General features: G+C 52.2%; 2 protein-coding genes across 2 annotated transcripts in view; one reads left to right on the forward strand and one right to left on the reverse strand.

Moving 5' to 3' along the window:
• Positions 1-4,751, reverse strand: part of tg (thyroglobulin) — a gene marked incomplete at both ends in the record, with an annotated part of 18,287 nt that extends 13,536 nt beyond the window's left edge. The window contains 10 exons of the mRNA XM_079342743.1: positions 78-462; positions 771-1,273; positions 1,722-1,907; positions 2,016-2,159; positions 2,759-2,865; positions 3,022-3,181; positions 3,535-3,690; positions 3,780-3,877; positions 3,973-4,081; positions 4,682-4,751. Coding sequence (XP_079198869.1) covers positions 78-462; positions 771-1,273; positions 1,722-1,907; positions 2,016-2,159; positions 2,759-2,865; positions 3,022-3,181; positions 3,535-3,690; positions 3,780-3,877; positions 3,973-4,081; positions 4,682-4,751 — 1,918 coding nt within the window. The remainder of the gene's footprint in view (positions 1-77; positions 463-770; positions 1,274-1,721; positions 1,908-2,015; positions 2,160-2,758; positions 2,866-3,021; positions 3,182-3,534; positions 3,691-3,779; positions 3,878-3,972; positions 4,082-4,681) is intronic.
• Positions 4,752-7,586: 2,835 nt separating this feature from the next.
• Positions 7,587-11,592, forward strand: LOC306824149 (macrophage mannose receptor 1-like). The gene is made up of 5 exons (XM_079344162.1): positions 7,587-7,665; positions 7,752-7,971; positions 8,215-8,562; positions 8,722-8,819; positions 11,136-11,592. Exons 1-5 carry the CDS (start codon positions 7,597-7,599, stop codon positions 11,244-11,246), a joined length of 846 nt encoding a protein of 281 aa, XP_079200288.1. The 5' UTR covers positions 7,587-7,596; the 3' UTR covers positions 11,247-11,592.
• Positions 11,593-16,440: the final 4,848 nt, after the last annotated feature.

The raw sequence follows: 16,440 nt of genomic DNA on the forward strand, positions 1-16,440 counted from the left end.
AACAGAAGAAGAAGAAGAAATGATTTTTCCAGCTGCTTCCTGTTTGTTCAGGTTCATGTTGATGTGTGCTGTCTTACAGGAGACGGCGCCCCCTGCTGGCCCAGCCGTCATGGTTTTGCCCTCGGTGTCCACGCAGAAGCAGCGTGAGCCGACGCACTGAAGCGGCAGGAAGTCTCCGTCCTCCGAGCATGCTGGGATGTGGATTTCGGCGCCAGCGGCCAAGTTTCCTTTCACCTTCGATGCCATCGCTCGCTCTCTCTCACAGCGGGATGGGCACCGAGGGCGCCGACCGGCGGCACGCGACCCGTCCACCTCCCGACCCTGAGAGTCCACACACCAGCACTCCGCCCCCCGACACTGGACCTCCTGGAAACCACCGCTCGGCGTGCAGCGAGGGACGAAGACAACCGCCGCGTCGTCCACGTCGTGTCCAGAGCAGGAACGCAAAAGAGAAGTCAGAACCTGGAGAACCAGAACGATCATTAAGGACTCAGCGAGTGTGTGTGTGTGTGTGTGTGTGTGTGTGTGTGTGTGTGTGTGTGTGTGTGTGTGTGTGTGTGTGTGAGTGTGTGTGTGTGTGTGTGTGTGTGTGTGTGCCTGTGTGTGTGTGTGTGCCTGTGTGTGTGAGTGTGTGTGTGTGTGTGTGTGTGTGTGTGTGTGTGTGTGTGTGCCTGTGTGTGTGAGTGTGTGTGTGTGTGTGTGTGTGTGTGTGTGTGTGTGTGTGTGTGTGTGTGTGTGTGTGCCTGCGTGTGTGAGTGAGTGAGTCTGACCTGGTCCAGTGAGTCCCGGTGGGAGAGGCTCCGCCCTGTCAGAGTGTTTTGGAGGGCAGAGAGGAAGGCTGGGTCCTCCAGAGCCAGGCTCACAGACTGGACCAGGTCCCGGTGCTTCCGGAGGGACCCGCTCTGAGAGGAGAGCTGGTCCAGACCGAGCGCCCCCTGAGCTCCCACCGCCCCGCTGAAGTTAAAGGAGGCGGCGCTCTTCAGAAACTTCCCTCCAAACAGGTTCTCCTGGAAGCGGCGAGGGGACGAGTGAGCCAGAGCCTGCAGAGCCCCGCCCACCGAGGGGAAGAGACCGCGGAGGACTTCAACCAGGTGAGACAGGAAGGAGGTCAGATCCGCCTCCACCGGCAGGAGCTCCCTGAGAGGACGGAGGAGGGGTCGGCAGGAGGACCGGGCGCCGTCAGGAGAGACCCGGAAAGAAGGATCAACAGGACCGGAGAAGAGGCGGGACAGAGCGAGACGACGCTGAGACGGACAGTCGGTCAGACCTGAACCTGGAGCAGGAGGAGGAGAAGAGGAGGTGAGGAGGAGGAGGAGAGGAGACGAAGGAGGAGGTGAGGACAGGAGATGAAGGAGAGAGGACGAGGTGAGAAGAGGAAGGAGGAGAGGAAAGAGGAGGAGGTGAGGAGAGGAGGAGAGGAGACGGAAGAGAGGAGGGGGTGAAGAGACGACGAGGTGGAGAGGAGACAGAGGAGGAGGTGAGGAAAGGAGGAGGAGTCGAAGGAGGAGGATAAGGAGGAGGTGAGGAGAGGAGGAGGAGAGAGGAGGAGAAGAGAGGAGGAGGTGAAGAGAGGAGATGAGGAAAGGAGGAGGAGGTGAGGAGAAGGAGGAGAAGAAGAGGAGGAGACGAAGGAGGAGGAGAAGGAGGAGGTGAGGAGAGGAGAAGGAGAAGGAGGAGGTGTTAGAGTCCTCCTGGTGGTGAGACGTCTCTCTGACACTCACTGCAGATCAGGGCGTCTCCGAGCCGTCGTGTCCCAGGAACCTCCCTCCCTGTGGGGTCGACACACCAGCACGGCCCCCCCTGCTGGCACTGTCTGGAACTGAAGGATCCGTCGCTCTCACAGGCCGGGGCCAAAACACTCTCAGCCTCCATCGCTGCCCGCCGCTCCTCCTCGCAGGGGGAGGGGCCTAAGAGAGGGACACACAACCCAGTCATCACCAAGGCAGCACAAACCTGCTTTTATAAACCAGTTCAAACCAGTTTAAACCAGTGTGAAGGCCAGTATGTGAGTGTACATCTGAAGTGTCCGGTGAGGGCGAGGCGGACTCCCAGCATCCTCCGCTGCAGGACTCTGTAGATGTTGGTCTGAGAGAACGAGCGACCAGACCGCAGACCGGAGAACGCCGAGTCGTACACCTCAGAGAGGAGGAGCTCCAGACCTGGACAAGAAGCACACACCTTCATCATCATCATTATCTTCATCATATGTAGCTTCAGTGTTTAGCCAGCTCTGCATGTGGTGGACACTGTAGCTTCAGTGTTTAGCCAGCTCTGCATGTGGTGGACACTGTAGCTTCAGTGTTTAGCCAGCTCTGCATGTGGTGGACACTGTAGCTTCAGTGTTTAGCCAGCTCTGCATGTGGTGGACACTGTAGCTTCAGTGTTTAGCCAGCTCTGCATGTGGTGGACACTGTAGCTTCAGTGTTTAGCCAGCTCTGCATGTGGTGGACACTGTAGCTTCAGTGTTTAGCCAGCTCTGCATGTGGTGGACACTGTAGCTTCAGTGTTTAGCCAGCTCTGCATGTGGTGGACACTGTAGCTTCAGTGTTTAGCCAGCTCTGCATGGGTCTGTAAAGCTTTCTGCGTTCTAACCTCTCTCCATGTTTCATCTCCAACATTGATCCTAGTTTGAGCAGCTTTCTGCTGCTGGAGCTTATTAGAAACATGCAGAGGCTTTTTAGCTCGGATACAATCACTTCTATCTGAAGCAGTTCCACTGTGGGCGGAGCTTCTCCACTGTGGGCGGAGCTTCTCCTACCTGTGTCCTGCATCTCTCTGCCTCGGCTGTCTGAACAGAAGCAGTAGGAGGAAACCATCGGGAAGAATTTCCTGAAGCTGCTGAACGTCTCAAAGGCTTCTGGGAACCTGAACACACACACACACACACACACACACACACACACACACACACACACACACACACACACACACACACACAGGCAGGTAAACACACTGAATCACACACACACACACACACACACACACACACCTGTCACACAGACGGTCAGTCAGGTGAGTTACCTGTTGAAGGCGTGCAGCAGGTCCAGCTGCGTCCTGTCTGTCGTGTTGATGAACTGACACTGAACAGGGAGGAAGCTGCCGTCGTCAGCACACTGAGGAGGAGAGGGCGAGACGGAGGTGTGGAGGAAACGCCGCGATCTCACCTCACAGCTGCCTGGACCTGAGGGTCAAAAGGTCAAGGACTTTAAAGGTGCCATGTTGACCTCAAACTGACCTTTGAACCCTCTGGAGTTGAAAAACCTTCACATGTATCTGATTTTATAAACCTTGATATCAACCGACTTTTTAAGACCCCCCCCCCCTCCACATGCCCGCTCTCTTCTGATTGGCCAGCTCTCAGGAAGCCGTCCTGGACGCTGCAGGGCTGCCAGAGAAGAGAGTCGATGTAGCTCACGTGGAGGCTTGAAGCCGTCTGCAGGCGGCCTTGAGGCGTGATTTACAGAACACGCTGCTCAGCGCCCCCTGCAGGCTCCTCCTGGTATTACACCTCCTGATCTGTGTGTTTGTACGTACAGCGCTGAGGTCTCCCGCTCTGTCTGGTCCCGTACAGCTCCATGCCGTCCTGATCCACGCACCAACACTGCCCCCTGCTGGCGTCGCACTGCACCGACTCAAAGAGGCCGGACGGCGAACAACGCAGGACGGCCTGCAGCTGGCAGGCGGACGGACCTGCAGAGAGACGAGGTGGGCGGAGTCATCCAATCAGATCAGCTGTTTCATATGACTCATCACTGATGATGTAACATGCTGTTCCTCACAGTGTGGGATGGAGCCGGTGGTTCGAGTCCCGGCCACCTCCTGACCTTCAGCGTCGACACACCAGCACTCCTGGCTCCGCCCACTGCACTGCACAGGCCTGCACACACACACACACACACGGATCAGACGGCGTTAGAGATCCGAGTCAACGTGTTTGAGGCGGTTCGGTCGTTCTCTGCTGTCGATACGCACCTGAACCTGCCGTCCTCGCCGCAGTGAGGGGCGTCGCCTTGTTGCTTGGCAACGGCCGCGCCCCTTAGCAACTCACATTGGCTCAGGGTCTCCGTCTCCAGCTGATACTCTGCACGCCGACCACAGCGGGAGACAGTGACATCATCAGTGGGGTTACTAACACATGATGACATCATCGCACAACACAGAGGGGCGGGGTCATGAGGAGAGCGAGGAGAGAGAGAGACAGAGAGAGAGAGAGCGCCACTCTGAGGGTCGGACTCTTTGTCCACAGTGTGAAGCTCTAACGTCCGATGAAGAACGTGCAGACGGAGGTCGCACGCACATCAGCAGGTCATCGGTGCTGATGAACGCCATGTGACACACTTTAAACGCAGGTGAGTGTTTAAGACAGAGAGACAAGCAGCTTCACAGTTTACAGACATGGACGATCAAACACGAGGAGAGAGAAACTCTGATCCGCCGGGACGAGGAACGAGGAGCATCAGAGCACGTGCAGGTGAACCTGAACACCTGGAGGCTGCTGCCACGCTCCTTTAAATCAAACTTTATTGTTCCCTCACAAACAGACGGAACAATCTTTAAACTGTTTCTAACATGCAGCAGGACGTCAAAGAAGCTCCGACGTGTCCGAGCGCGCAGCGAGAAGAAGAAGAAGAAGGAGGTGAGCGAGGCAGGTGGAGGGAACGCCGCGGGGCGTGCAGGTTACCTGAAGCTTTGGCGTGCAGCCTCAGCGGGCAGCAGAGCAGGATGCAGGCGATGCAGAGCAGCCAGGTCATGGTCTCCGTGGTGACCAGCTGAGCGCCTGCTCCTGCTTATAAACCTGCAGACCTGCTGAGTCACCGTCCCCCCTCCTCCTCTTCAGGGTCCTCGTCTCTTCATCCTGCTGGAACCGCGAGTCCTTCAGAACCGCGGGCAGCGCGGCGTGAAGCCCTCTGATTGGACGAGAGGATCTCTGAGAGTCAGGTGAGAGAGGTCAGTGTGACGCCTGTTCTTTTCCCTTCAACACTCAGACACAGCTCACTGAGCCAGACCAGGACTCAGGACCACCCGGTCTCTGAGCCAGACCAGGATCCAGAACCACCCGGTCCCTGAGCCGGACCAGGACCCAGGACCACCCGGTCTCTGAGCCAGACCAGGACTCAGGGTCAGTGGTCAATGTTTGAACCAGCTCCGTGGACTAAGGGGTCTCCAGTCTCTGACACCTGGGGGTCTTTAGGAAGTCTGATCCAACAACACAGGGTCCAAGAGTCAGAACACATGAGGCTGATAACTACACACACAGAGACACACACACAGAGACACACACAGACTGACACACACACACACACACACAGAGACACACACACAGAGACACACACACAGACTGACACACACACACACAGAGACACACACACAGAGACACACACACACACAGAGACACAGAGACACACACAGACTGACACACACACACAGAGACACACACACAGAGACACACACAGAGACACACACACAGAGACACACACACAGAGACACAGAGACACACACAAAGAGACACACACACAGAGACACAGAGACACACACAGACTGACACACACACAGAGACACACACTGACACACACACACAGAGACACAGAGACACACACTGACACACACACACACACACACACAGAGACACACACTGACACACACACACAGAGACACAGAGACACACACAGACTGACACACACACACACAGAGACACACACACAGACTGACACACACACAGAGACACACACTGACACACAGACACACACACACAGAGACACTCACTGACACACACACACAGACAGACACACACACACAGACACACACTGACACACACACACAGAGACACACACACAGACACACACACTGACACACACAGAGACACTCACTGACACACACACACACAGACAGACACACACACACAGACACACACTGACACACACACACTGACACACACACACTGAGACACACACAGAGACTGACTGACACACACACACACAGAGACACACACACACACACACACACACAGACTGACACACACACACACACACACACACACACACACACACACACACACACATTAATGTAAAGCTGTTGTCGTTCTCAGTCACGGTTTCAGACGTCGATGTAAATCTTGTTTTTCTCTGCGACGTGATCGTGAGGTTCAGCTGTTTACAGGACACACGGACCTGTTAGTGACTGAACACACAGGACCAACATGGACTCACTTTCCCTCCTCTTCATCTTCATCATCTTCATCATCGTCGCTGCTTCAGGTAAATTCTTCATGATTTCAATGATTTCAGAGCTCAAGATCAGGAAGCATCGACTCAAACCAAGATCCATCATTTAACAGAAAACACAGAGGACTGAACATGATACACCTGGACCAGGTACAGGATCAGGACCAGGTACAAGACCAGGGCCAGGTACAGGACCAGGTTCAGGGCCAGGCACAGGTTCAGGACCAGGTACAGGACCAGGTTCAGGGCCAGGTAAAGGTTCAGGATAAGGTGCAGGACCAGGTTCAGGATCATGTGACTTTATTTGGGTATATTTGTTTTGCAGCAGATAACACATTAGTGGTTCTTAACTCTGTGGGTCGGGACCCCACAGTGGGTCAGGACCCCACAGTGGGTCAGGACCCCACAGTGGGTCAGGACCCCACAGTGGGTCAGTGGGTCTTGCAGCGGTTCTCGGGGGTCATACATGTTTCTTTGTCTGGAAAATCTAAAGTCGAAACAGCTTCTAAAACATGTTTCTGTCGTTCTGCCTCTTTGCTCCGTGTTCTGTACTGTCTGAGGTCCAAACCGTTTAGAGCAGAATCAACCTGATTGGTCGACAACATGAGGAGGTTTGGACGGTGATTCTGCTGCTCTGTCAGCGAGTCCTGACCCGTTGAGATCTCACGCAGACGAGTCAGCGTGAAGCAGGTCAGATAGTGTTTCAGGTGCCTGTTCCAGCTTGTGTTGCTTTGCCCCGCTTTGACCTTTGACCTTTGACCTTTGATAGAATTTTTGCATTTTGTGGATTGTTGGATCTTTCTGCTGCTGAAGGTTTTCTTGACCTACGAACATTTCAGTTAAGCACTTTTTCTTACAACCTGCTTTTTGCGTCCTGGACTGCAGCTGAGTCTGCTTTAGAAGTGTTAATGAAGCCGATCAGAAAGAACGAGAAACTGCAGTTCCTCGAGAGTCCACTAGAGGCTGGCTCCAAAAGTCGTCACACTTGTATTAAAACCAAATTAACACATCTGTTCAAAAAACCAAATAGGTGTGATTAGCTCATGTCTCCATCCACACACACTGTACGGGGGGGAATGTTTTGATGACTCAGCAGTTTTGATTGGATGAAGGATCAGAGTTATTCACAATAAGGCGTGTAGCTGAGCTGATTGACAGGTGGGTGGCGTGTTCGTCAGCTCCAGCTCTCAGCTGTAAGGGTGAGTCAGCATGAAGACCTCAGGAGTTCACGTCTTTGTCTTTCACCGCAGGACCGCGTGCCGCCGAGTCGTCACAAGCTCAACGTCGGTACTTCTTCTATTATGACGCAAAGACCCGAGAGGAAGCCCTCGCTGTCTGCAGAGACAAACACACAGACCTGGCCACCATAACCAGCATGGAGGACGTGGACACCCTGAGGAGCATGGCCGACCTGAGCCGGATGATAAACCAGGATTACAGCCACGTGAGTTCACTGTGTTCCTCGTTTAAACCCGGGATGGAGACCGGAGACTGTGAGCAGACTGATGGATGTCATGTGATCTTTTTCAGAGAGCCTGGATAGGTCTGTATGACGACGTGGACAGCTGGAGGTGGTCACTGTCAGACCCCAGTTTCTACGCCGACGGAGGCGCAGACTTCAGATGGTGGTTGCCTGGACAACCAGACGGTTTTCAAAGCGATGAACACTGCGCACTCATGTTTGATAATGGAGGGTGGAATGATGTAACCTGCAGGTTAAACGTCCCTCCGGTCTGCTGTGATGTCACAGGTGAGTCCTGTTACTTGACCCCCTCTGTTTCCATAGTAACGAGAACATCCTCCTCGGTGGGTGTTGGGTCTTTGGATGTCTCCTTTGTGGACGTGGTGTGAGGGTGAAGGAGGTCCGACAGGTACTGAGGATGAGGAGGGACTTCTTATTGAGGAGGGGTGTTTAGTATTTGAGGAAACAGAAGTGAACCGGATTCATGGATCCATGCGGATGCAGGGTGGTCTCACTGTGGTCTCTCTTCAGGGCCCGATGTGACCTTCGTCCTCATCCCCACCCCCATGTCGTGGACTGAGGCCCAGAGCTACTGCAGAGAGCACCACACAGACCTGGCCACCATCAGGACCGGGCTGGAGAACCAGGAGGTGAGGCAGCTGGTGGGTCCTGGACAGGGAGTCTGGATTGGCCTCAGCAGAGAGTCCTGGAAGTGGTCGGATGGCAGTAAGTCCCCATTTAGGTTCTGGAGCCCGGGGATAGCAGAACCTAACAACTTAGCTATGAAGGAGACTTGTGCTGCAGCAGACTTCAACAACAGAGGAGAATGGGAGGACTGGACGTGTGAGTGGAGGAGATCGTACATCTGCCAGTCTCTGGGTGAGTGGACTCCAATGACTCACATCGGGTTTGGATTCAAAACAATCAAAAGCATCAACACAAATCTGATTTGAATATCCTGATCTTCATTTCAATGAATGAGTTGGACCGTTGGATGTCTTTGCACCGGGTGCGAGCGTGATTCTGTCTTCCTCTCAGGGATCACCAAACAAGTGATGCGAGTCAGAGTGCAGAAGAAGAAGAACCCGTCCGTGGATCTGAACCACGCCGCCGTGAAGGGACACATCCTGCAGCAGGTGAATCATATCTGAGCTTTTCATGATTTCATGCAGAAACAACCAAATGACTCTGGAGGAGGATTTAAATGAGACAACACGAGACGTCAGTGATCCCTGAAAGACACATTCAAATCACAGCCGCACAGGAAGGCATATGAAGCACATTCAAAACCATCTGAAATCATGACTGGAGCAAATCCAGAGCAGTCATGTCAGACTATGATCCCAGTACTTCCACTAAAGCTGACAGTGTCAGAACTGTCCTGATACCAACTCGAACAATCAAACACTCTGTGTCGGGACTCTCCGTCTCGTCCTTCGTCCTCTTGTGGTGACGCAACGCGAGCGAAAAGACACGACGACTTTCCTTCGTTTTTAGAACATTTACTGAAAAAACTTCAAAGTAAAACACAAATCTAAAAACTGTCACAACTTTAACTACGCAGTGATGTCAGAACCAAAAGAAACCCTTTTCATCATTTAGAAATAACTCAATTAACCGTTAGATGCACCTTTAAAATACTTACGTTAAGAACCCTTCGCACTAAAAAGTGTAAATAAAAACTCAAGCTCTAAAAATATTTTAATTATAGTTTTTTTTATAATGTTATGAATCTGCATCAGTCCTAATCATTCATATCAAATGTTATTATTTATTTTTTTTAACCCTTAAATGGCCATGTTTGTGTCATGATGCAAACCTATTTTATGGTCTAAAATTCACAATAAATGATTAATTTTCAATATACTTCATAACAACTTGATTATTTATGGCTTGATTATTGCAGCCTGGTACATGTCAAAGATTAGCAGCAACATTTATTTAGATGCATTATTATTTTTTGGGTCAAATACTCACACTATATAACCTTAACCCTTAGCATATATGGTAAAAATGACATCATCAGGAAGGGACTCCCTCAGAGCACACGCTTAAAGCCCCATGCTTCAAATTAAGGGGAGAAATGAGAAGATGCATCTTTTACACTTTATATTAAAGCAGGATCAATAATAGTGATTTTAATGGGTTTCAATGAAAGGGTGCTTAATGTGAGTATTTCATGCTATGTTGTTTACAAAATGCAAAAATAGAAAATGCATGACAAAACTATAGAACACTCAAAAATGCACAACCTTGAATAAATCATCAACAACATGCATGAAAAAAGGATAAAATATGCAAGAAACAAAAAGTGCAAAGGTGCGATAGAGGGTTAAGCTTTTAATACAATTTTAAACGTTGTGAAATTACATTAAATTACTGATCAGATCTGAATCATTTCCACTAGATATTTAGTGTCAATCAATCATTAAATACATTTTTATTTTTGGGCTTTTTGTGCCTTTTATTAGAGCGATAGGACGGTGGACAAAGATGGAAATCAGGGAGAGAAAGAGCGTAGGGATTGACACGCTGGGAAGGAGCCACAGGCCGGAGTCGAACCCGGGCCGCTGAGAACTGTAGCCTCTATACATGGGCCAACCAGTACGCCACCAGCACCCACAATTATTTGCATGTTGGCTGTTACACTCTGATGAGAAAGACATTTTCTACACCAAGACGTCCTGCTGCCAGAGGCGGCGTGTCGTGGAAATTCTCCTCTGCGAGGTGGAGAGTTGCTAATTCTCAAAGAAGAACTTCACGGCAGCGCTTGAATCAGATCTCTTGGTTTAATACGTGCAGCACGGAGTAGAGGCCAGAGCATCTTCTGTCTCACCTTCACATTACAAGTCCTTTTATCCAAATGAGAGAGATAGGGGGAGGTGACCTTACAGTTAACAAATGGTGATCTTTACATTACAATGGTGGTTTGAAGTTTAGTGTATCCTGTCTGTCTGGAGACAGTGACTCTGTGATGATACTGAAATGACATCTGTATTTACATTTGTATGGTACTGTCTGAGAAGGAGGATGCCCTCCTGTGGCTCGTTAGCACCTTCTGTGCTTTCAGACGATTTAGGTGGCTCCTATAAGTCTATGTAATTTCTCACAGGCGCTACATCAGTCTTGGTTTTGAGAGCTGTGGAGAAGCTTGAAGGCGACAAAGAGCTGCTGTGAAAGATGTGCTGCAGACAGAAACAACAAGATCCTGCAGTCACGGTTAGACGTCCAAAAACCTTAAAGGACCACTCAGTAACTCTGACATCTAGTGTTTGAAATGGGTACTGCAGTCTAAACCCACAACATGGGAGAGATGAAAGTCTATAACTTTAAAATGAATAGAGGACTGAATCAGGCTTCTGGGATTGTTTTCTTGTTTTAAAATGTGGCCCAGTCTGTTATAGACCTGTTTCTGTATGTTGGTGATCATATGAATGATTTGTGTTTCTCAGCTCCACCTGCAGCTGAAGGAGGAGGGGCTGCACGAGAACATCGGGCTGAGCTGGAGGAAGCAGTCGGATGGAAACGTCTTCCAGAAGGAGGAGGACGGAGCGACATGTTGATCTGCTGCAGTTACTCCCAGGAGAGAAAAACCTTCTTGTTAAACCTGAGCAGAGCTGCCACCATGAGTCCATGAGCTGCAGCTGCTCTCATGACGGTTTTTCTCTCCTCTAACTAATGTTTAGAAGCATTCATATTTGGTGTTTGTAGATTCTGTCTTCTGTCAGGCCCCAGGTCTCAAATCCTCTTCCTATTCTTGGTAGTGTTTCTGTTATCATTTTTTCACTTGCAGATGACCGTCTTCACTGTGTTCTATATGTGGTATAAAATGTGCCACTTGAATTTCCCTCAGGATCAATAAAGCATCTATCTATAAGTGTAAAAAGTTTCTTTCTTGGTCTCAACTTTTTGTGTCCACTTTATGTCTGCTGAGGTCCTTCTGAGGTCTGTCTTCATATCATCACTGCATGAGATCATCTTTATCCAGTATACAGCTCTCTTTATTTAGTTAGTTCCTGTTGTACCTTCATCAATTAGTATTTTACAGTTGCTCACAGGTCTGTATTTATTTATCTCCCGCTTTATTTATCTCCAGTATTGTCACAGGAATAAAGGAGCCATGGCTACATGAATACTGATTTAAAAAAAGGAGAAGTCGTGCATGATGAGCACGTACAGCAGAAGGCGGTTAAGGTGCTCGTGAGTGAGGTAGAGAGAGAAGCAAATATTAAACCTAAATGAAGAATATCAGATGAAAAACGCTGCCTTCCTTGGTGACTCACACCGTGTTTCTCCACCTTCAGACACCTGAAAACAAAACAAAACAGGGCAACATTACAATAACTATTGTGGGTCTATACTCCTGCTTATTTAAACTAATTCAAGCAAAACGTCAGTGGAATCATACAATAGAAAAGAGATTTCCCTTTCTGTGTGATTATCAGCTGACCAGCCTCTTTCCTTTGTTACCTGGGAAACAAACACCTTGCTAAAGCTAGGCAGGTGAGTGTTAGCATTCAGTTAGCGGCTGAATAAACACCAAACAAACACTCTAAAATAGATGCTGTTGTTCATGTTCTAGTTGTTACCCACACACTGCAGATTCCTCTCTCCCTATGTTGGGAATAGCCCTGTAATAACATAAACGGACTAATAATGTGTCATGCATGCTAACGGCTAATGCTAGCGCGGCTAACCGCTAGCATGCTAACGTGTGTATGATCACCTTGAATGCTCTCTCCTGCAAAGACACATCATTTAGGAAACAACGGGGCGTTCATTCAACACACTGTGGCGTCAAACTAACACCACACTGAAAAAGCCGACTCGTCTTTTAAAACTGAGCCAAAAGAGCCGACTCTCTGAAAAGAGCAGAACTTCCCATCACCAGAAGAGATCCCCTGACACGTAACCTCTTCCAGCTTCTACTCTTCAAGTGATTCTTCCTGTGGCAACACCCATGTATCCCATCATGCTTTGCTGGACTTCATATCTTGTTAAACTTTCTGCTTTTTACGTTTCTGAATGCAATAAAATGAATTCAAAAAGTGACTGACATTACATTAGAAGGGTGATATACTTCATATGATCATATTTTCTGCTTCTCTATTGTCAACCGTCAGTCAAAGTTGTGTTCAGTTGGTTTTTTTAAAGCTGAAACGGGAGCAAGTTTGGCAAAGATTGGACATGGACAGCAATATATGAATGAAGAGTACGTCATGTACGTCATGAGGAAGAAGCCCAGCATGCCGATCACGTACGCCTATCACGCCCGGTGTTCGAGTCACGCACGTCGTGTGGATGCAGCCCGGCGTGCCCATCACGTACGCCCATCACACCCGGCGTTCGAGTCACGCACGTCGTGTGGATGCAGCCCGGCGTGCCCATCACGTACGTTGTGTGGATGGAGCCTGGCGTGCGCATCAAGTACGTCGTGTGGATGGAGCCTGGCGTGCGCATCAAGTACGTCATGTGGATGCAGCCCGGCGTGCCCATCACGTACGCCCATCACGCCCGGCGTTCGAGTCACGCACGCCGTGAGGATGCAGCCCGGCGTGCCCATCACGTACGTCGTCAGGATGCAGCCCGGCGTGCCCATCACGTACGTCGTGTGATTTCTCCGTGCGGGCGCTGTGCAGGGGCAGTGGATGGAGATTTCTCCGTTGTGACGCCTGTGCGGGCGCTGTGCAAGGGCCGTGGATGGAGATTTCTCCGTGCGGGCGCTGTGCAAGGGCCGTGGATGGAGATTTCTCCATGCGGGCGCAGCCACGGCCCTTGCACAGCGCCCGCACAGGCGTCACAACGGAGAAATCTCCATCCACGGCCCCTGCACAGCGCCCGCACGGAGAAATCTCCATCCACGGCCCTTGCACAGCGCCCGCACGGAGAAATCTCCATCCACGGCCCCTGCACAGCGCCCGCGGAAAAATTTGAAAAGCACCAGACAACAAGCACCAGACAAATGGCAATGAAGTAGGCGACGACGGTCCCTGCGCAGGCGACCGAGTAGAGAAAGCCCCGGACGGAGGAATCCACTCTGCTCCGACGAAAAGAGACAGCCCTGGGCGGAGGATTGGAAAGGCCACACCTCCAACCACCCAGCTATAAAAAGCCTTTCTACTCTGTGCCCCGTCACTTCTTCAAACCTTCTGAAAGAAACTCATCAACTCCCAGCGGGTCCATGGAGTTTCGTCGCCGTCGGCTGCAACTGGAGCTTCGTCGCCGTCGCCTGCACATGGAGCTTCGTCGATGTCGCATAGAGCTTCGTCGCCGTCACATAGAGCTTCGTCGCCGTCGCCTGCACATGGAGCTTCGTCGCTGTGGCATAGTGCTTCGACGCCGTCGCCTGCTCATGGAGCTTTGTCGCCTGCGGGCGGCAATTTGCTTGTGCATGGAGCGTCGCCTGCTTGTGGAGCGTAGCCTGCGGGTGGACCCAACACAGCGTGTCATGCTGATGTGGCCCGGCGTGCGGTTTGGGTGCGTCGTGCCGATGGAGCCCGGCATGTGGATGGAGCCAACGCAACGTGTCATGCTGATGCAGCCCGGCGTGCACATCACGTACATCGTGTGGATGGAGCCCGGCCCACAGATGCAGCCTGGCGTGCGGTTCGAGTGCGTCGTGCGGATGGAGCCCGGCATGCGGTTCGAGTGCGTCGTGCGGACGGAGCCCGGCGTGCACATCACATACGTCGTGTGGATGGAGCCCGGCCCACAGATGGAACATGGCATGCTGATGCAGCCCGGCGTGCGGCTTGAGTGCGTCGTGCGGACGGAGCCCGGCGTGCACATCACATACGTCGTGTGGATGGAGCCCGGCCCACAGATGGAACATGGCATGCTGATGCAGCCCGGCGTGCGGCTTGAGTGCGTCGTGCGGACGGAGCCCGGCGTGCACATCACGTACATCGTGTGGATGGAGCCCGGCCCACAGATGCAGCCCGGCGTGCGGTTGGAGTGCGTTGTGCGGATGGAGCCCGGCATGCGGTTCGAGTGCGTTGTGCGGATGGAGCCCGGCCTACAGATGGAAGATGGCATGCTGATGCAGCCCGGCGTGCGGCTTGAGTGCGTCGTGCGGACGGAGCCCGGCGTGCACATCACATACGTCGTGTGGATGGAGCCAGGCCCACAGATGGAACATGGCATGCTGATGCAGCAATGGTTCAATTGATGAGCCTTTACTGCCTCTGCAAACCACGACAGCATCTACTGCCTCTCCTACACCAGCCTTGATTAGGACAGCTCCTATGGTTCCAACCACAGCAGTCTCCCAATTGCATCCATCCATCCATCCATCCATTTTCTACCGCTTATCCGGGGCCGGGTCGCGGGGGCAGCAGTCTAAGCAGAGACACCCAGACTTCCCTCACCCCAGACACCTCCTCCAGCTCTTCTGGTGGGACCCCGAGGCGTTCCCAAGCCAGCCGAGAGACATAGTCTCTCCAGCGTGTCCTGGGTCTACCCCGAGGCCTCCTCCCGGAGGGACATGCCCGGATTACCTCCCTAGGGAGGCGTCCAGGGGGCATCCGGACCAGATGCCCGAACCACCTCAACTGACTCCTCTCGATGTGGAGGAGTAACGGCTCTACTCCGAGCTCCTCCCTGGTGACTGAGCTCCTCACCCTATCTCTAAGGGTGCGCCCAGCCACCCTACGGAGGAAGCCCATTTCGGCCGCTTGTATCCGAGATCTCGTTCTTTCGGTCATGACCCAAAGCTCATGACCATAGGTGAGGGTAGGAACGAAGATCGACTGGTAAATCGAGAGCTTCGCCTTTCGGCTTAGCTCCTTCTTCACCACGACGGACCGATACAGCGACCGCATGACTGCAGACGCTGCACCGATCCGTCTGCCGATCTCACGCTCCATCTTCCCCCCACTCATGAACAAGACCCCGAGATACTTGAACTCCTCCACCTGGGGCAAGGACTCCCCACCGACCCGAAGGGGGCAAACCACCTTTTTCTGGTCGAGAACCATGGCCTCAGATTTAGAGGTGCTGATCCTCATCCCAGCCGCCTCACACTCGGTAGCGAACCACCCCAGTGCGCACTGAAGGTCCGGGTTCGATGGAGCCAACAAGACCACATCATCTGCAAAAAGCAGAGACGAGATCCTGTGGTCCCCAAACCGGCCGGAGGTCAGATGACACGACCACAAAGTCTATCATCGACCTCCGGCCTAGGGAGTCCTGGTGCCACGTGCACTTATGAACATCCCTGTGCTCGAACAAGGTGTTTGTTAAAGACAGACTGTGACTAGCACAGAAGTCCAATAACAGAACACCACTCTGGTTCAGATCAGGGAGGCCGTTCCTCCCAATCACCCCACTCCAGATCTCACTGTCGTTGCCCACGTGAGCATTGAAGTCCCCCAGTAGAACAATGGAGTCCCCAGTCGGAGCACTGTCTAGCACCCCTCCCAGGGACTCCAAGAAGGCCGGGTACTCCTCACTGCCGTTCGGGCCGTAGACTGTCAGAGACCTGTCCCCTACCCGAAGGCGTAGGGACACGACCCTCTCGTTCACCGGGGTGAACTCCAACACCTGGCAGCTGAGCTGTGGGGCTATGAGCAAGCCCACACCAGCCCGCCGCCTCTCATCGCGGGCAACTCCAGAGAAGTAGAGAGTCCAGCCCCTCTCGAGGAGCTGGGTTCCAGAGCCCAAGCAGTGCGTGGAGGTGAGCCTGACTATATTTAGCCGGTACCTCTCAACCTCCTGCACAAGCTCAGGCTCCCTTGCCCCCAGTGAGGTGACGTTCCA

This window comes from Symphodus melops (assembly GCF_947650265.1).
Source record: "Symphodus melops genome assembly, chromosome: 5".
NCBI lineage: Eukaryota > Metazoa > Chordata > Actinopteri > Labriformes > Labridae > Symphodus > Symphodus melops.